Source organism: Vespa crabro, chromosome 2 (assembly GCF_910589235.1).
Source record: "Vespa crabro chromosome 2, iyVesCrab1.2, whole genome shotgun sequence".
Classification (NCBI taxonomy): Eukaryota; Metazoa; Arthropoda; class Insecta; order Hymenoptera; family Vespidae; genus Vespa; species Vespa crabro.
In genome coordinates, this window is record NC_060956.1 from 15,723,757 (window position 1) to 15,745,498 (window position 21,742).

General features: G+C 37.8%; 1 protein-coding gene across 11 annotated transcripts in view; it reads left to right on the forward strand.

Moving 5' to 3' along the window:
- Window positions 1-21,742, forward strand: part of LOC124433118 — a 299,244-nt gene that overhangs the window by 197,196 nt on the left and 80,306 nt on the right. For all 11 annotated transcript variants that reach the window (XM_046982751.1, XM_046982755.1, XM_046982753.1 and 8 more), the window contains one exon: window positions 16,715-16,824. In XM_046982751.1, coding sequence (XP_046838707.1) covers window positions 16,715-16,824 — 110 coding nt within the window. The remainder of the gene's footprint in view (window positions 1-16,714; window positions 16,825-21,742) is intronic.

Here is a 21,742-nt window from a genome sequence, read left to right on the forward strand (position 1 = left end):
CGTTCCGCCATGGAGCGCGATGCAGTACGATGCACTGTCCCTCTATTGGTATGCAGCCGCAAACGAGAAGTAAATTGATCGAGACGGAAGCATCGAAGTGCGCGCAGTTGAAATTTGACCACGAGTCGTCTCCTCTTCCGGCTTTCTCCGTTCTAACCATAGTTTCTATAATGCACCATGCTACGTTTTCGGATAGTATGCGTAACTCTACCATCTCCATGGTCCACACACTTAAAAACTTGAAAAGAACACGCACGTTACGTGACTCTCGAATTTATCCGCGAAATGACAGACGAATAAGAGATTTATTTAAAAGCACTATGAATTTTTATGAGGAGCTATTTCTTTCTCTCTCTCTCTCTCTCTCTCTCTCTCTCTCTCTCTCTCTTCCTCCCTGTTTCTTTAGTTTTTTCATTTTTTATCGATCGCTTTACGATCCAATGCAAGAACTTTCAATTCTAGACGATATGTAAGCTATTTCGAAAACTGATGAATCCTTTTACAAAGCTTTGTCAATACATGTATTTTCACAATTTCTATCGTCAACGGAAATACGAATAGAACGTAGCCGTAGATGGAAACGTGAGAGAAGATAAAACGGCAGAAGGGAGGAATCTGGAAGGTACATTACTTTTCTCGCGACTCTTTCTCTTTGTTCGTTCATAGAAGAAGCGTTGGGAAACAGCAATTTGCTTCGCTACCACCTTAGTGAAAATCACCTCGAAGTATCCCTGATAGCTTCCTTCACGCCATAGATACCCTACGCTTTTGATGCTCTTTCTCTTTTCTTTCTACTTATTTTTACTTTTTTTTTTCCTAGAGAAAAACGGGTCTGCTGCTGTTCAAAAAGTAAAAAACCTTCGTGTCGATACGTGAAAAATTGTTGCCTCTAAATACTGTTGAAATAAAAAAAAAAGAAGAGAATGAAAGAAAGTGAGTTAGAGAAAGAAGGAACGATCAATTTCGCGATGTGTTTCGAAGCTTGTAGCGATCATGATAATATTAGTGGGTTTGAAGATCATGCGGTTTGGCGCGAAGTAATTATTTGGATCAATGCGGCGTGCTTTGTCGTTGTTATTAGTCTGAAATTAATGGTGAAATAATCGATCATATACCGCGTGTGCCGAATCAAGGTAGTAAATTATTAGATTATCATTTAGCTTTCACCATGGTCATTTCTTTAGGCAAAAATCATTTGGCGAAATGATGATACGATTGAACGATGAAGCTTCGATTTGCGGTATTGATGAATGAAAAGTATATCTCGACTTATCGATTCGGTTTATATCGTCGTTGAAAGATGAAATGATACATGGTTGAACGTTGGCAAAGCTTATGGTACATCAATCGTATTTTATGCGGCTTTATATTTCGCAATATTTCATTCGAAAACAGGGACATCTCATTTCGCTGCATTAACATTTGAGACATGGCATGTTAGGTCCGTTATTTCATAAGTAATGCTTTTTTGAAACATGTCAGAAATCGAGTAAGTTTTCTCGAGGAAAAGTATTTCGATGTATAGGTATATATCTACTTGTATATATGAAAGATAAAAAGAGAGAAAAAAAGAAAAAGAAATATTTTCTAACTTACAAACGTTCATTCGATAATTACGAAAATATTCAATCATAATCAGGATATACCATTCGTCATATCAAGTTTCGCCAGTTTCAAAAACGTATCACACGAATATATCTGCATACGAATGAACTAACATCACCATCATCATTTGCATTCACGTTTTGCGCCAACGATCCTAGTTGGATGAGAGCAAAGAATCCAAGGAAGAAAGGAAAATGAGAAGAGGTAACGGAGACACTTCCTTTATTCCAATAACCAAGATTCGCGTATAAATATGTATTTGGGGAGAAGATATTTAATTATTCCGCGCGAACGTCCTCGCTTTTTCCACTTCCCTTTTTACCTTTTCATTTCTTTCGCTCCAACTCGTTTCGCTCCCACTTCTTCTTTTTCGTTCGCTCTTCGCGTGTATTCCCTGTCTCTCTGTCTCTCTGTCTTTTTCTCTCTTTCTCTTTTTTCTCTTACCATTTCTTTCCGTTCTTCTTTTATGCTTCGTTCCACTCGCGTTTTTCATAGCGAGTTAATGAAAATGTCACAAAGATTTGCACGGACACACTGCGAGAGAATACACCACGACAGCCGTAATCAATTATCTACGATTCACGAGGCTCAATTTACTTGCCGCATACAATGTCCTGTGCGAATATGGGAACTATGAGCGCGATGTGTCGTCATAAAGTAACTGAATCGTTTTTACCCGGCACATCTCTCTTTCTCCACGTTCTCGATCTCACTCGCTTCTTCATCGTTCTTTCCATACTTGATCTTTTTACGGATCATCGTTTTTATCGCTCTTTGCCTGCAACGACATCGACTTCCTATAATTTTCATAACGCTTCACCGGAGTTTCACGTCGTTGGACAAAATAAAAAAAGAATGGGAAAGAAGAGGGGAAAAAACGACGTATAGAGAAAACAAAGTTTGACGTGCTCGACAACGAAATACGCTTTTATTTCATCCGACGGCGATGAAACGTGTTGATCGAACGTTTATTGGACGCGTAATAATAAATGTTGGATGATTTTCGTGGGGCGAAAAAAAATAACCACTTTTAAATCTCATCTGGACGATGCAAGTCGTGAATGTTTGTGTCGAGTGGAAAGAGAACGTACGTGGGTAGACAAAAAGCGTTAAGCAAATTCAAAGAATGACAGAGAGCGTTGATCATGTTGAACGAAGAAGGATGATCGCTCAAAACTTTCACGTTTGTAACTCCGTTAATTTCGTTAACTCAACGATATTTAAACCGTCGCCTTCGCATGTTTAAAAGTTTTCGTCGATACGAGTTCGACGTGTCAGCTTTTAAAATTCTTTACCATGTCAATCTAAAACACTTTAAGAAATCATTTTTTAGCGTAGCAAAGGCTGTTTAAGTATCATTGATAGTTCCTTTAAAAACTTTTGAAAGTTAATTTGAGTTGAAAGATGGACGTGAAAGCTACGCTCGATTTTCTCGTAGAATACTTTATGGAAATAGATAGCATCTTTCACACGGATACGCACCAAGAAAGAAAAACTAGAGTAGAAAGATACAGTTTGATTTCCTGCTTACTTTCGAGAAACGATAGAACTATAAGGAGAGACGTTCCGTAAACTGAGCGAGCGTATCTACGACCGATGACTTAATCATTTATCGAATATGTGAAGATCGATAACACGTAATTTTCCACGTTGGCTTATTTCCCGAAATTGCTCGGTGAGAAACCGTCCCACATCAGCGAATTATATAGAAGAAAAAGCGCAGCGTACATATAATATTATGTCGATGAGAAAATCTAACAAGGGACAAAAAAAGAATAAAAAGATAAAAGAAGGAGAGAGAGTGAAAGAGAGAGAGAGAGAGAGAGAGAGAGAGAGAGAGAAATGAAAGAACGAGAAGGATATACGAAGAAAACATTCTGTACGGTTTCGCTTGGCTCTGTTCCATAATATTATTGTTTTATTTGGCGCATTTACGACAGGAGTTAAATCGCGAAGGAAAGAAAGCCGGAAGGAAAGAGAATAAGAAAGAAAAGAAACGAGAAAGCAAAGCAATCTATCGTACATCGATCGTATTCAATTTAGGAGAAAAGATTAACGAGAATAATTCCGTGGTTGGCTCCTTCTTCTTGGCTGTCTTAAAAGAACGATCTTCTTCCTTTTCGAAGAAACACATAGCTATCGTTCGTCCGTAGGAATTCATGTAATCGAGCGATAATTCAAGGCACGCGACGGATTCGAGGAGGAAATGCCGCGAAAGGAAAAGCATTTGGCTCGACGAAGACAAACGAAGAGAAGAAAAGAAAACGAGAAAGAGAACGAGAAGGAAGACGATGTTACGCGTACCGTGCCGACTGATTCTAAGCGTAAAGTCGAAGTGGAAACAGTGAGGGTAAGGGTCAGTGGAACAATGGAAACAGCGGTAACAAGAAGGCAGCAGACGCTCGGGACTGCACTCATCCATTGTTGTACCGGTCTCTCGATAGCGCACTCAGTGTTCTTTCTCGAAGTATATACGACACTTCGAGGCCGATGGCACTTCTACGAACGGCTGACCCGACAATAGACCACTCCACTTGAGGGTGAACCATTCCTATGCTAACAGCCTTTCACGCCAAGTGCAGAGGTGCCTCCAACGGAACTGTGTTCCGACCTCCTCTCTATTCGCTTCTCTCTATCTACGACCATCTCCGGCTGTATCTACACACTCTCATGATCTTTCTCCACTGTGCAATAGGATACGAGGACGAAAAACTATTCCGAAGTAAGACCGACGAATATCGAAAGCATCGAGACATCGGTCGACTCGTTCACTCGCTAACCTTCTTCTTTGTATTGGATTTACAATATCTTCCTTTTTTCTCATCTTACATTTTCTTTCTTTCGATTTTCTGAAGTAATATGTAGATATATATGTACGTCGAGCCATCGATTTATATAACCTTGTTTCCTTTCTTTGTCGTAACAACTATCCTTTTCTTATCATTTACATTCAGACGCCCAAGACACTATCAAATGAATGCCCGTAACATTTACGCTACGAGATAGAACATTCATTAGACTCTTCTTATCGAAGGGTTTTCTTGTTGGGAGAGTACGATGATAAATCAGACATTAGTTTAGAATCTTTGAGAAGGCAGAGAGAGAGAGAGAGAGAGAGAGAGGGAAAGAGAAGGAGTGCGGAGGATAAGTTTCTCGCAAGTTTCGAGGATAGAAATGCCGAAGGAACATACTGTGAAGTCGTGAACATGGAAGTGAAGTAGAGCGCGGTAATAAAGTAGAGTAGTTGCGTCGAAGTAGTTTCTATGCGAAGGATAGTAACAGTCGAGTACGAGGAACGAGGAAAAAAAAAAGAAAGAAAGAAAGAAAGAGAACGCAAAGAGTGAGTCGAGTCTATGAGTCATGAGTCTTATTACCAAGCTCCATACATTAAATTTGTATTTCATAATATCACTATATTTATGTTTTTTGATGCTTCTTAAAATTGTGTCGTTAAATTCATAAATTATCCCTTATGAAACTACGAAAAACATATGGTCGTATGAATTACGACCGTCGGAAAAGAAAAGACGTAGAATCTTCGATATCAGGGAAGAAAATCGATTTGTTTGAAGTGGATACATGGGAGGTAAACTCGAACGTAAAAACTCTATCTTGTTCGCTTCGACGAACGTAAACCTCCGGTAATCCATCTATAAAATGAAAACCAAAGAGAAAGAGGGAAAGAAGAAGAGAACACAAGAACGCGGAGACGACATGTTCTTGCGAGTACGGCCGAACGAATCTCTTCTTCATGGTCAATAGTTGGCAAGCTCCTGCTCTTCTTTCTATTTTTAGGATTTCTCCACATTACGACTTTAGTTTCTTCTCTTTTCATCTCCGACGTTATTTCTTTCTCTTATCTAATATCAATGAAATTCTCTTTTTCTCTTATACACACGCACACATGTATACATTTATAGAAAATATATTTCTGATACAGAAATCGATTATGAAAGGAGCAAGGAAAAGATTATAGCTTGACCGTGTGCATCGTAGCACCGTTGATTTTCAAGTGCTAATCGTTCCGTGAAAGACCATCGAGTCCATGCGCGATCACGTCGATTATGTTTGGTTGGACGAGAATTTCTCGGGGGCACTCTCATCTTGTCTTCCCACCCCTCTCTCTCTTTCTCTCTCTCTCTGTCTCTCTCTCTCTCTCTCTCTCTCTCTCTCTCTCTCTCTCTCACTAACTATGAGCCGTGCCGTAGGTAGAATCCGTGAGAGCTAATCCCTCGACAAAAGGGCCATCGAGAGTATCGATCGCTTATTCCCTTTGACGTAGTCCGTGCTATCTCTTGAAAGCACACACGTCCACGATAAGAGCCGAAGTTTACTCATACCAAGGCGAGCGTCGCTCGATCGTCGCTTACTCACACAACATATACATATATATATATATATATATATATATATGTATATATATATATATATATATATATATATACACACGTTTAAGTCCGATGAGAGAAAAGTGATGACTATTTTAGATTGCCGAATTTTCAAATCTTGAAAATTAATAGGTAGACTTGCCACGCTTGATTCAATTTTTCTCTTTCTTCCTCTCTTTCTCTTACTTTCATTTTCAAATAGAAAATACAGAAAGAAAGAGGAAACAATAAAAATGAGCCTGCCGCAAAGATCATATAACTTGATGGCATAAATTAATACATAGCTGGAAATCTCTGCTCTCAGTCGGCACCGTCTCCACGAGCGCGTCTGACACAATTAGGCAGAGATTAATTAAACCCATTTCACATCTCTGCGGACTCGTAAGGACTCTTACCCTTCCCATCCGTACTCCCTTCTCTCTCTCTCTCTCTCTCTCTCTTTCTTTCTCTGTCTCTCTGTCTCTCTTTCTCTCTTTCTCTCTTTTCTCTTTTTTCTCTACGTTTCGTTTTCCTTTCGTTATCTGCCAAGCGAAAACTCGCGTGAGATAAGGAAATGTGCCGATTAATTTAATGTCAAATCTCGGATTTGGACATATACTTTAATACTTTGATAAAAATAAAAAAATCTCTTATCTCTCTCTCTCTCTCTCTCTCTCTCTCTTTATCTCTTTTTCTCTCTCCTTAGAGAGATCGTTCGATCAATTCAACGATTACAATTACACAGACGATATTTTCGTTGCAATGAACTCGTATCGATCGATTCTCCAAAAAGAGAATATCGTTACTGATGATATTCCGGTAACTTAGAAGCGGGAACTTCTTAATTAAACCATTATGCGTTATAGCGGCAGCTTTTATTGCCCAATGAGACCGAGGAGGAAACAGGAAGATGCGAGAGCGACGAGGTAGTCAACCTCTGGAAAGGAAAGAAGAAGTGTAACTCAGGTCTGCCTTCATCTCGTTCGACCCTACTCCCGAAGCATGTAAATTCGCGATAATAGCGGGGGATGCTTCAGCCCCTACCCTACCTTAACTCGCCCTTTATGAGTTAATAACTTGGGTTATCGAGAAATTCGCCTCCGTTGCTGGCGCTCTATCTGCTCTTTCGTTATATTCTCTTCTATATACATACACTGAGGCATTACTTATAAGGATCTTCCTGACGGTCCTTTAGGTTTCTTAGGAAAAGCAGATGCGAATATGCGTTTTCTATACAACTCATTATACGAATCGTTTTGAGTTACTCGCGTTTATTAGTCCTGAATATTCTCAGAATACATATTGTTATAACGTTAAAGAGAGGAAGAAAATCTAATGAAATGGAAAAGAAAAAAGTAAAGTAAAGATCAAATTTAATGACGATAACTAGAGCTTCATCGTCGTCTAGCGATATTTATTGACACCGGCCAATAATATTAAATATCATAGTCTCATAAATACACAGCTAGTATTACATCTCAAGGGCATCTCACGAATACACTCTCATCACTTCTTCTCATATTTTTAATATTCTCCTAGAAATACCTACGGTTGCCTAGTCATTATGATTATTTCTTTCGTTTTTGTATCTTTGTCTTTTTTATTTATTTCTTTTTTTTTTTACGCCGACATTAACAGTAGCACAGGAATAAAATAGCATTGAAATTTCTCTAAACCATAGGAAAATATTTAGCGGAACGAATATTGGATATTACAGTGTTGTGAATGTTTCATCGCTACGGTTGCTCCAAGAGAATTGTTATTATATTTTATAAAAGATCTACAAGAATGCATTTTGGAGAATATTCTTTCTTTCTTTTTTTCGCTTCGCAGTAGGAAGATAGAGTCACATAAGTCGTAAACATAAGTCTTAATTCGACGTAAAGAAAGAGGGGAAAAAAGCTTATAACGTCATCTTTTTTTCTTTCTTTTTCTTTCTTTCTCATTCTGAATACAAGTTTGCGCAGTAATTAAGTAAACTGATGTGCTTTGTTCCCTTACTTTTCCTTTTTTTTTGTCCTTTCTTTAACGGTAATCATTTTTAATTTTTAACAATTGTTACTCGTTCCTCGTGAAATGAAACGGTACAAAGGTTATTCTTGAACCTCACAATTAGAAAAACGCTTTGCAGAATTTATCAACCGTTATAAATTTTTTTTGCCAACAACGCGACACGATCTACGTGTACATTTAGCAATACATAGAATAGCTCATAGAACATGACATCCGAATCACGAACTATAGGATGGAACGCGTTCGGGTTTGCTAATTATCCCTTTTCAATTTTGCCTCAAATATTGACCCGAGCTCTACGAGGCTCTTCCACTTCTCTCTCGCAGACTCCATGGTCGTAGATTTTGTTGACTTTAATCGAAGCCGCGAAATCGAAAACCTCATCGATTTTCCCCGTTTTCTACAAATTATAATTACTATTTCCATCGTACTTGTAAAAACTGTTCGACGTTAAGAACTCTAAACAATATAGTTGGTACTTTTCCTTTTTTCCTTTATACTATAGTATACTTATATATGTATATGTGTATATGTGCGCGCGTGTGTTTATATATGTATATGTATATAATATATACACTTCCAACCTTTTATCCTCGTGTCACGACAATATCACGTTTCTTCTTTCGTTTCTTGTCACGTTATCCCAGATTTGAAAATAGAGTCCCTTATTATAATTAACATCATTAGAGGAAAAGGTTTTGATTAACGTGTTCGACAGTTCACAGAAAGAGGTAGTCTATTAAAAATGAACATGGTAAATGTATGAATAAAAGGGAAACACTATAGTCTCTTTTGATAGAATATCCATCGATTGTGCTGATAACGGTGAAAAAACGTCAATTATTCAGACACGCTGATCGCTGGCAACGATCTCTCTCTCTCTCTCTCTCTCTCTCTCTCTCTCACTGCCTGTCTTTTTACCCTTCTCTTTGCTTCTGGGTTTCCTTCCTTTCTCGACCATTATCTATCTCTCCACGATATCCGTGAGCCAACACGCGTAATTGTGCTCGCGTTTTTAAATGAGAAACATCGAATGTGACATACCGAACAATTCCGCTTGATTAAATCATGACGTATTTGAAATATTAGAAAAACGTGATGACAACAAAATATAGTTACCACCGTTTTATGAACAAAAGAAAAAAGTTTAATACTGATCAGTTTATCCTTCATTCATATTCATTCTTTTACTTTTCCGCATTCTTTACCATTCATCTCTTATCATCGACTCTATTATCATTTTTTTTTCATTACATTTTATATTTGTCGAGTAATCGGCAAGATTGCCTTGCTGTGCAAATGGTTTCTATATAATATTCATATGATATACAACCATGTTGTAGAAATATGTATGAACTAAAAACTATGTATGTATATCAGTATTCGTATCACGTAAAGAATATTTTTGTTTACAGTGATAAGAAGTTTTTCAAATATTTTACAAGAACGTTCTATCGAATATCTATATTCCCTTGACATACGTACATATATACATACATACATACATACATACATACATACATACATACATACATATATACATTCATATAAACGTACGTACTTACGTACGTATGCATATATGTTGGTAAGAGCAGAAGTGCACTCTTACCTGATACATATGTCTGTATATAGCTTAAAGCGTTACATGCATCTCGCGCCTTCGTCTACATGGATATATTCGCATATCATACGGACGTTTGTGTAAAGCTCGCTTTCTGGTAGCGCAAACCGGCTGTATTTCAAGCAGCCACGGTACTAACGATCTCTCCGCCAGTGTAATATGCCCCGAAGAGCTTCGATAAAAAGCAGAACTATCTCTGCTTGGCCTGCCCTCGATCATCGCTCGGGTTTTGCCAACCCGATACCCGGATTTTCGTGTCCATTACCAGTCGCGAATGGAAAGTTACTAACTTGGATGCTTTTTCTATCGTCCTTTATCAATAAATACAGATAGATGAACGTAGAGCTTTTTTTTTTTAACGATCTTTAACAAAATCTTATAATGTGAATTTTTCTTTCTTATAGTTCTTTCGTAGACAAGTTCAAGTTTTTTAATACATATCTTCTTTGAATTAATTATATCATAGGTATATTCGTTGTCTTTTTAAATTTATATCTTTCTGAACTTTATTAGAAGTATATTAAAAGAATATCATGTTTTACCAATCAAAGTTATATTCAAAAGTTATTCGATAAATAAATAAGCAATCGAAAGCAAAGGGAAAGCAAATATTGTAAAAAGTTGTTTGTTGATTAAAAAAATTTATTTTTTCGTTCACAATTCTGGGTACACATTGACGATCGATCCGACGCTGTACAACGACTCCGAAGTTAGCCACAAACTCAAAAGAGGAAACAATTTGTCATTTCCGTATTGTCTCACTCTCAGAGAGAATTCCGTGAAGTCTTGTAGACAATATTGCGAGACGAAACTACTATCGGCAATTACCACGTTCAAAAGTTTCTTTCGTCGTATATCCCGAATGAATTTGCACATTGTTTCCTATTGGAGAGTTACGAAAACATCAAATTTTTCTTCCGCCAGTAATTAAAGTTATCATAGTTTTTTTTTTCAATGGATAAATAAGAAAGAAAGAAATATCCGTTCCAATTCTAACAGAAGTATCTAGATTTCCTTCCGTATGTTCCGTGAAAGTAACGTTTTCGAGAGCTCCTACTCTTCCCATAAAATAGACGATGGTACTCGACACGAGCCATAAGATTTAACTTTAGAGTAGAGGCGAAAGGGCGGATATTTCTACTTGAATCTCGGTTCTTGTTACCTTTCCGAAAAGGAGAGTTAAAACAAAAGAAAAAAAAACGAAGTTTAAGCGAGTATGCTCAACGAATCTTATTGACTGTGTACCAGAACTTCTATATAATACAATTTTCGTTGAATCATCGCGAATTCGGTCGAGCGTGTGGGAGAAATAGAGAAAAAAGAAAAAAAATATGAAAAATTTTTCGGTAAACTAACCGAGATATCGATTCCAAGTGAGATTACGATTTAGGTCATGAAATCATTTCATTTACACTACGATGGCACTCTAAAGGTTTAACGACGTTCATTTCCGCAACGACACTTTTCAGAGACTATATCATCTTCATAAAATCTGAGAAAGGGTTGCCTTTCTCGTAAGGGCTTAGTTTATTGTCCTGTCCGATACGATTTTCCTCGCTCAGCCGATACTATAAAATTGGTGTCGGAACGTTTGAAGCTTTGCACGCATATGCACATTTATATATGTATATTGTATACATATACCACATAGTACTTGTGTATGTACTAGCACAAGTTTGTCAACGCATACAACTTGTGTTTACACGATACGAGCTTTTATTCCAGCGTGGGTTGCGTCTTAAAGCAAAATAGTCGTTGGAATTGAACGGAATCTACGATGTTTGTCATCGTATAGAGCACGCGCGTTTCGGGTATGTGACGTTTCTACGCACACACGGAGAATAGCTTCTACGTGTGTGATCGCAAGCTCGTTCGAGTGTCAGATTGCGTACGGAAGCAGAAACGATTCGAGACATGTTTCATCATACTATTCCAAAGGAAAATTTTACTTTGATCTACAAAAGTAAATGCGAATTGATATCTCGCTTATTTTCTACTATATTTGCTACTTCATTGCTCATTACACAGATTTTAATACTTATGCAGTTTAGTTTGTCGAAACGTATAAAATAATAGAAATTGAATATATGTTGTAATTACTACAGAGTAGTGGATTTTACAATTTGCATGATTATAATTTACGTGAGTTGGTAATAAGGAATTTGTCAATTTATATACATATTATTAAATTAGTTTTCATTTCGGTTATAATTTCGTATTGTAACAAAAGATTAATTTCCGTGTTAACATATTTTCGACGCGATATAACTTTTGCTCCAAAACGTTTTGCGATAATTTAATTAATTTTTAAGATATTCGATTGAGTTATTTAGATTGAGAGGCTTAATATCTTTCCGATTACATGAAACGTGGAATTAAATTAAATGATTTCAACGTATATACTATTTTATGATTAAAAATTGTTAAAATAGATTATCTCCTCTGAAAAAAAAAAAATATTTTTCTCCCCGGAATACACTTTCTGGATGGAGAGATTGCGAATCCTACGTCTTTTTCCTCTCTCCCTATACGCTCCTTCTTTTCCTCCTTCCTTGTTTACGTATCATTTTCATTACTCGGTCGTTTAGATTAAACTGCAAGGCCCTTTTACGGTCTCTCTTCAACAAAGTAAAGACCACATTCACGCATAAAGCTCCTCTAGTAGCTCCGCCTCTACCATTGCCTGGGGAGAGTATGAGAGAGGCCAAGAGAGAGAGAAAGAGAGAGAGAGAGAGAGCGGGAGGGAGGAGGAGAGAGAGAGAAAGAGAAAGAGGAAAAGAGAGAGCGGAAGCTTTGAATTTTTAACTTCTGCTCGGTATACCGTGACGGGAAACTCGATTTGGCCGGAACACTGGTAGTCCTTAGCGGTTAAGCTCACAAACCCGTAGAAAAGTACCGAAAATAAAATGATTCGTGATCTCCCGCGAATGGACGAAAGTAAAAAGAAGAGAAACGAGAGAGAAAAAAAAAAGAAAATGAGGAACAATAAAAAAGGAGCAAGAAAAGACAGAGAAAGAAAAAGAGAAAAAGGGAGAGAGGAAGAGATAGAGATAGAAAGAGAGAGAGAGAGAGAGAGGGAGAGGGAGAGAAAGAGAGAGAAAGAGGAAGAGAGAGAAAGGAGAGGAAAGAACATTGTCGGTATAAAGTTCCGTTCGAAAAAAAGCTAGGGAAGTGGAAAAGTCGAGGGAAAATTTAATCGGTCTCTGTTTATTCGGCGGGAATCGCGGAAAACGTTCGCGCGCGTGTTCTTCCGTTAACACTAGAATTCGCATTCGCGCTGAAAAAAAGCATCGCCTTGATACGGCGGTTATTAAAATTCCTCCCGCTGTTGCCACGGAACGAAATTGCGGGTCTCCGGTGTAATCCCATAAAAAGTTGTTAATATTGCAAGAGTGAGGAAAATGACCGTACCGCAAAATACAATTATTCATTAGCGAGTTCCATTTTCCGTCTCTCCTCCCTCTTCACTGGGCAACAACGAGAACGCTTTTCAAATAAAGCGCTCGGCGCTTCGCAATTGCATTTTAAAGCAGCGCGCACGGTAGGTAGGTATATAATTAATGAAATTTGTCGATTCTTTCGTCGAGAAATAGTCAACTAGAGCGTTCATGTAAAAATGGGAATGAATTCTCGCACGGATGCATATACACACAGAGAGATAGAGTGAGAGGAGGAACGAACCTTCTGCATCGGCGATCGATTTTGGCTTCTGGGTCGGCCGCATTGGCATAGCCAATGCAGAAGACAATTGTCCATCAGTGATCAAATTTAACGATAATACCAGATAATTAGATTCATCCTCTAATTTCCGTTACCAATCAAGGTATTATCAGCGGCTGGCAATTATCGACTAAAATTACCTATTCTCTACGAATATCTCCACCTTTGTTTCAACCCTTATCGTCACGTAACTTTATCTTTCTAAGTGTCTACGCGTTTCCGCTATCTCATTTATAGTATCGTCCATATAATATCAACTCTTTCTCTCTTGCAACAGTGAGATCGGCGGGTAAAAATATTTGAATCTGTCTTCCATGTAAATCAATCATTCGGAGCTCTTGTTCTACCACCTCGTAAAAAATTCGTCATACACATTCGTGTATGAACGACGAGTCATCAGTAGTAATTATTTTCGTATGCTATTTATTTTTATCATATAACAGACGATGCATTTTTGCGTTTCCAATATCTTTGTCACCTGCGACTGAATACGTTCGAGCTGGTGAAAAATGGTTGTCGAGACTCTTTTAAAAGGTTCCTAGAAGAACCGGATAATTAAGACTGTCTGTCTGTCTGTCTATCTGTCTGTCTGTCTGTCTGTCTGTCTGTCTCTCTTTTTACTTCATTTTAGATTACAAGAACGTAGATATCATTCTATTGGTTTTTCTCTAGAAACTCTATAGAAAGACGAATCTTTCGAGTCGCCGCTTCTCACAAATGTCAATGAACTTTGAAGTCTGATCGATCGTAGGTATCTAGGAACTCATTAACGATAGCCAATCGCGAGTCGTCGCGTAGAAACATTTATATCCACGTTCATTTTCATTTATATTCACATTCAATGATACTCTTATAAACATTTAAAAACTATATTAAAAATTGTATATATGTAGAATCAAAAGAAGAATGAGATAGAGATTGGGAATAAGAAAAAAAAATAGAGAAAAGGCTTAAAGGTTTAATTGGTGGGGAAGGGGCAAAGAAGAGGATACGAAACGTGAATGCAATCGCGACGAGGTCACATGACAACCTCAACTTGGTTAAGTACCTATACTTTATTAAGCATGCCGTCTGCACGTTGCGCCATCCACTTACGTGCTAAATGGAATTACAAATGTATCTCCCGAAAACCATGCTAACGCATCCTATCCACGACACTGCTCCGGAATGTGTTCTATCCCATGACGCTTGCGACCTCTTCTAAATACGCCGATTACCAGCTGTGCCTCTATAGATTCAGTTGAGCTCTTTTTTCTCAGGATCTTAAACTGTCTTTCTTGCTAGATAATCCTTAGATTATAATTCTCGATAAGTGTCTTTGAATTGTAACTCGAATTCAATCTAAACTATATATTTGTACATTGTATACAAATTAGTTGATTCTCAAAATAGATAATATTGGATTTGAATTAAGAATACTTCTAATATTTGCATAATCTTAGAAAAGTTGCCTATTTACTTTTGAGAATAAGGCAATTTAGAAATTTTGTCGCAATCTATTTCGAACGAATCATTGATTTTCAATGTGGATCTCGACTTTAAATTGGTAAATGGCGAGCATCAAACACAGGCACGTTTGATTTATTAAATTGCTACAGGGATGTTGCTTCCGCGAAAAGAGATATTTATTAATGGATGAATCGGGACAAACAGCAGCTTCATCTTCAGAAGAATCGTTCTTATCGAAACATTACTCGTCGTCGATACAATTATTAAACGTTTGACGTTACAACGTATTTTCTATATGGCATCGATATTTCTGCCAGCCGTATTACCGCCATAGATATACACAGACTTTCGGTAAATAAGGCCGAGTTTTGTTGAAGATGATGAAAGGCGACTTGTTTACTCGTCGCCGTTGCTGCGTCGTGTGCTTCCGAATCGGTTGAAAGAACTTTCGATGACTAGAACGCTTTCGAAAGTTTCGTTACTCGAGACAGTTTCGGAACGTCGATTTTCTTCGAACGAAAGAGAACCCTTTTTTTCTCTTTCTTTTTTCTTTTTTCCCTATTTTTCTTTTTTTTTTTTTTTGACAAAACTTATTTGAACGGTTTGTAGCTTCTGAAAAGTTATCTTTCGGCTTTTACTTTGTATACGAAAATATTGACGATTCCAAATATACAATTCCAGAAATACTTACTGTCAGTTACGAAAACGAGACGATACGTCCTGGTGCAAAGATTGATGTTTAAAAAAAAAGATGGAGAAAGAAAACGCATCCTTCTCGAAAGATCGAAAAGATCCTGTTCTTTGTACGAGAGAAGTAGCAAAAGCGGCAGCAGGGGTTTATGTAGCTTACAATAATTAATTAGCCATGGCAGGAAAATAAGGATAGAGAGGGTAATGGTTCGTGGGTGGAAAGCGAGGCGGAAAGAAGGATGGTCGCAGGTGTTACTCGCGTTAGAAACGATTTCGCGAAACGAACTGGCGAACAGCGTTCCTCCTCTCTTCTCGTCGAGAATAACGCGTCAAGCATGAAGACGGTTTTTCAAGCGTAAACGAGTTTGACGGGAATACGATTTCCGGCCGTGCGGCTTTCTGCTGTACTTACACAGTTATATGATGGATCGATCATTATTCTTCGTGAAAGGAAAAAAAGAAAGATTTACCAGAATTTTAAGCTATTACTTTGGACGATATTATTCGAAAAGTTTAAAATGCGATGCCACAAACCGGCAGCGAATAAAAATGATCAAGAAGCTTTTCCATCGGCTGGCCAATAAAATAACGCGTAATGATTTACGATAGGAGGCGGGTTTCGACGCACAATAAATGTGATTTATCGACGTGTTCTGTGATTTATGATCGGTCGGCAATTTCGGCCAATCGATAGGATATATACAATCGTATACTTTTTAATATTTCTCGCGGCTCCGAACGTAAACGTAATCGGAAAAGGTACTGTAACGAAGGATCCTCCGGAGATTTCCTGGTAGATTAAGAAGGAGAGACGAGAGACGGGTCGAGAGTTTTCTGATCGATGTGGACGACTGGCCAATCGGTCATTAAGTATATCCTCGAGAAAAGTGCAAAAAACGCGTGCTACGACGATCAATCTTCCATAAGTCGAAGGATCGAAGAAGATCGGCCGCTTCGTTTCGTGTGACGCAAAGAAAACGACGCGATAGCGTAGCGAGACTGGATCCATCAGTGGATCTATCGCCGAATCTCGAAGCTCGAATGATAGTAAAGAAAGAAAGAGAGAGAAATAACCGAGGAGATATTCAAGGATAGCCGAGTTCTCGTTGAAGAAGACGAGTTTTTCGAGACGTAAGAACGAAGCAATGCGAAAACCTGTCTGATTTCTCTCATGTGATTCGATTCAGTCGCTCGATATATCTCGATCTTTTCAGGAACATTTGTCTAAGAATCTTCTCCGTGATTTTAGGTAGCAGCGAGGAGTCGAAAGCGGGCGCTGGTGATCCGGGAAAGCGAGGAGTGAAGAGATCAAGGTCGAAGGCTTCTTCGCCAGTCAGGCAGGGACCACAGCAATGTCAAGTAAGAATCATTTCAATTTTTTTCATACAAATGATATAGAAAACATCGTTTTGTTTATTATCTCTCCATTTTCTAGTTATGTAGTAAATAGGAATCAATTATAGGACGATCGAATATTCAAGGTAATCGAATTTGATCGAGTCAATCGATTTGTGCCACACATTACATGAGAACGCAACATGCGAGTTAAGTCGTATTACGTCGCCGCAAATTTATGCTAACCCTTTCCTCTCTCTCTCTCTCTCTCTCTCTCTCTCTCTCTCTCTCTCTCTCTCTCTCTCTCTCTCTCCTTCCATGAAGCGGTCAAACGAATCGAAATTGTAGCATCGAAATCGAGCACTAACGATGCTGACCCACTTTCGATTCGCAACGGCACATTCGTTTCCAAAAACGACCGCAAGAAAGCTATGCGTTTGGCAATGCTGTGCAGGACGATGAAATTTCATGCATGCTCGTTTTCTTCTTGCAAATATTGCTCCGGTCGACGTTTTGATACGTAATAAAGAAGAGAGAGAGAGAGAGAGAGAAAAAGAGAGAGAGAGAGAGAAAGAGAGAGAGAGAGAGAGAGACGTTTTCTCATCTTTATCGATCAAATCTATATGAATTAACGAAACGATAGTCGCACAAAATTCGAACGGTAGACGCGTAAAAATATTATTGCCAGTAATTTCTCGAGGACATAAAGTGAATTTTACAAACGTCATGTGCAGACAGGTTGAGAGTTCAAGGCGACAACTGGCCCGAAGATGAATCGTAAAATCAATTCGATTAGTTCGATACGATTCGCATGGAAATTCGTTTGAAATGGCAAAACGTTCTACGATCTCTTGCCTCTCTCGACAAGTTCTCTCTCTCTCTCTCTCTCTTTCTCTCTCTCTCCCTCTCTCTCTCTCTCTCTCTCTCTCTCTCATTCTCACTCGTCTTTACATTTCCAGCAATATTTGCATATCTAAATTCGACAAAGTTGAGGAGAAGGCGCATTGCACGACATGGCATGGCACAGCACGGCACGCGCTTGCAATACACGCTCGTGACCCACTTCAAGGTGAAACGACGTCGACGTTAAAGCGTCGTCGACGTCGTCGGCACACATGCATATACGTACTATGCGTCTAGCGTATGCACAACTCTTTCTACGGTACTAGCCATTAGGCAAAGGGCACAAGTCTTGCCTGGTGAATGTGTAAGGGCTGGAAAGGCTGTTGAATATTCAGTTGGAACGATTCTCCAGCCTGGGGACCGAACACGGTAGCTCGTAACGTAACGTAGCACACCGACGTAATACCATCTGCCTCCTTCGGGACGGTATGCTATCCGTATGTAGATCCTAGTATTTAACGACTAAACCCCTCCTTCTCTTTATTTATTCCTCGCTTCCTTTATTTTCTCTCATCTTTCAACCCATCCCGACAGTTTCTCCCTCTCATCGAATGTCTTATTATCTTCCTTTTTTGTCATATCTTTTCACTTTCTGCTTCGTCTTTCTATTTCTGCCTGTCTACTTCTATCCTTTTTCGTCTCATTCGCTCTCTCTCTCTCCCTCTCTCTCTCTCTCTCTCTCTATATATATATATATATATATATATATATATCTTTCTCTCTCTCTATCTCACTTTCATTCTTCTTGGCCGCTCACTCGAAGCTTTACAATCTCGAGCCAAAAGGGAACAAGACACAGAAGAACCATCCCCATAGTTTCCTTGTTACGTAATTAAATGATGGCCTGACCGACTTGTTGACAAGCCCCAAGATGTATCGAGTTAGCAGCGAATTAAGCTCATCATCCACGGCTCGATTATAGCTCGCGTACGAACAAGATCAAAAGAGAATAGACAAGTATAGAAGTCACTCGCATGAACATAATTATCATTATCTACGAAGAATCTTTTGACATACGATGCATCAAGAGCATTTACGTTTTAATGAAAAATATTCGTAAAAAAATAAAAAGAAATGAAAAGTTTCGCAAATGGATTATTCAACTGAACTTATGAAATAATACTTATTATATGAATTTCTGTTATGAAATAATCGATATCTATCTATTTTTCTGTCTCTCGTTTCAACGACAAATCAGTAATTTCATTAAATTAATACCTTGAATTATCTTCCGACGATAGATCCGTGTCGCTTTTGTCGCTTACCAACGTTATTTACTACCTTAATGTCATACATTTATTACTTTTGGCTCAATGTCGTCTTATTTTTGCCCCAAGTTTAAGTTTCAGCTTCCGCGCAAGTATTACGAAGCTCATTAAACCCCAAAGAAGTTAGATGATGATAACAATTTTCCGTAAAATCGGATCTGGATGACGGAAGGAATAATGGAATACGAAAGGAGATCTTCAAAGCAAACGAAACTCAGATAACGCACATAGCTTTGATTGATTATCATCGACCGGTGAGATAGGAAAGAGGCTTCCTTTCGTGCAAAGAGAAGTAATGAAAGATACATAGATAGAGAAAGAGAGAAAGAGAGAGAGAGAGAAGAGAAGAGAGAGAGAGAGAGAGAGACAGAGAGAGAGAGAGAGAGACGAGGAACGAGAAAACGCTCAACGAAGATTTCCTGCAATTAACTCTGAAGTTCCCCTTGCACGAAATTTTGTCGCGCAACCGCAGGGAGAGCGTCTTGTACATTGATTCTACATGAAACGCGTATGCGTTGGTAGATGTGCGCAACGTAGAATGTGAAATGTTCGCAAGGTTCGCTGACACTGGCCGTTAATTAACCAGACTTCAGACCAAATTGTTCCCTGAGCATGCGGCTCGCAACCCTACTTGCTTGCTCCAGTAAGGTGGGAGAGAACTATCCGTATTATTTGACATCACCGTGACTCCTAACTGCTTGGCTTTTGTTCCTATTTTTTTTTTTTTTTGTTATGGATAGTCGATTTTGTATTGTTATTTACATTTGTAATATTTCTTTATTGATTTTATTATTAGTTGATAATGAGATATAAAAGATAAATACATCGATGAAGAGCCAAAGATATTTAGTGTTAATTAAAGAAATTAAATTTAAAAGTATTTACTTATCTCTCGAATTCTCCGCTTTTCTGTTGTGTCGATAACTAACGTCACGATAATCAATTTCAGCGATTACTTATGCACGGAATCATAATGCTCGCTTAGAATAAAATACTAGAATATCGCAAGCATTCTATATATTTATATACTAAAATGAAAATAAGGAAGCATAGCTAGGAAGAAGAATTAGTATTCTGATATTTTAAACGACAATATTTTGAAAGTGAAAACATGCGGTGATTTTCCTTAAAATCACGATATAATACTTATATTCTATCTATTCCTATCCTATACTGGGTAAGGTATGAGGAGAAAGCCTTTTTATAAGCTGCACGATTTTTGCTTTCAAATATTTAGTAATGGCTAGTGCACTTAAGTAATAGGCCCCCGTTTAGATCATGCGAATTTCAGTATCAAAATTCAGTAATTAATCCATTCCTCTACTATTTAAATTCACTAGCCATCATTCCATGCTTAAAAACAAAAACTGTGCAACTTATGGGATTACGGCGGTGTCAAATAATGGGGATCATCTTTTCCCTCATTAAAAAAGACTTTATCGGAATAAGCAAGTAAATGTTATATACGGTTACTAACGTATACCTTGCGCATAGTGTAGCATTTTATACCTAAGTACTTAAGTATATGTCTTTTGAGTTTCTTTTTAGAGTTAGTATCCGACAGATATTGACCTATGCTAATGCAATACTTATGAATAGTAAAAGAAAACAATTTCGTTACGACGTTCAACAAGTAAATTTATCAACTGTTTTTATTTTCTATTTTATTTTATTTTATTTTTTTTTGCGTTTCCTTTTACGAGAAAATCGTAACTCATTCAATTTCAAGAATACTGACGCGATTTTCCCGACTTCACATTAATTTTCTTTTTACAACCAACCTAGACTATTCATGCGTTCTCTTTAATATTTTCCATCGTTGACTAAGAGAACAACACCAGAATGACGGTGATGCTGGCTTAGATACTTTTATATTTTCGTAGTAAGCGAGTGATACGTTTTCTTTTTCTACTTTTTTTTTTACTTATTCTTTTCCTTTTTTCTCCATCTACTGGCTTCTCATTTTTCGCAATCTTCCTCATTATTTACGGATGCACGAGTTTTTCATCTCCTTCTTTCTCCTTCTCCCTCCTTCTCCCTCCCTCTCCCTCTCTCTCTCCCTCTCTCTCTCTCTCTCTCTTTCCCCCTCCTTCTCTTGCTCTCTTATGATGCTTGCTAATAAGATGCACTTTTTAGAAAGATTTCGACTGGCCAGAAGCAACAAATTACATTCCTGTTCTCCGTACTCCCTATACTCTCATTTTGTAGCATTTGCTACATATAAAATAGATTAACTATTTCCTTCTTCTTGGTTCTTTACGGTTAAAATGATTATTTGGAACAATGTTTCGTTAAAGTTTCGTTTCGTCCTTCAACGACTTTCATCTTTTAAAAGATGAAAATTTTATGGATAAAGAAAATAAAATAAAAAAAAACATAATTACAAACTCAACAATTTTGAGGACTATAATTTAGCATTGCACTTGATGATCACTTTAATAAATCTTTTCCTATTTAATATTTATTAAACTGGGCTGATTTTATTATAGATAATGTTCCAATGATCGATAAACATTACGTCTTGTCATTTTTTATAAAAATCAGACTAAAGAATCACGTAAAATATTATAATCATAATAATTGTATCTTGTTATTTGCTTTTTACAAATACTTTCAATAATTTATATATCTGAATAAAAAAGAAGAACTAAAAATTACGTATCGAATGAATTCTGTTTGAAAATCGACGGTATCCATTTTAATGCAGTTGAAGGAGCGATAACTGCAGCACTGATAGAAGCATCCTTTTCCTCTCGCTTTCGACTCCCTTT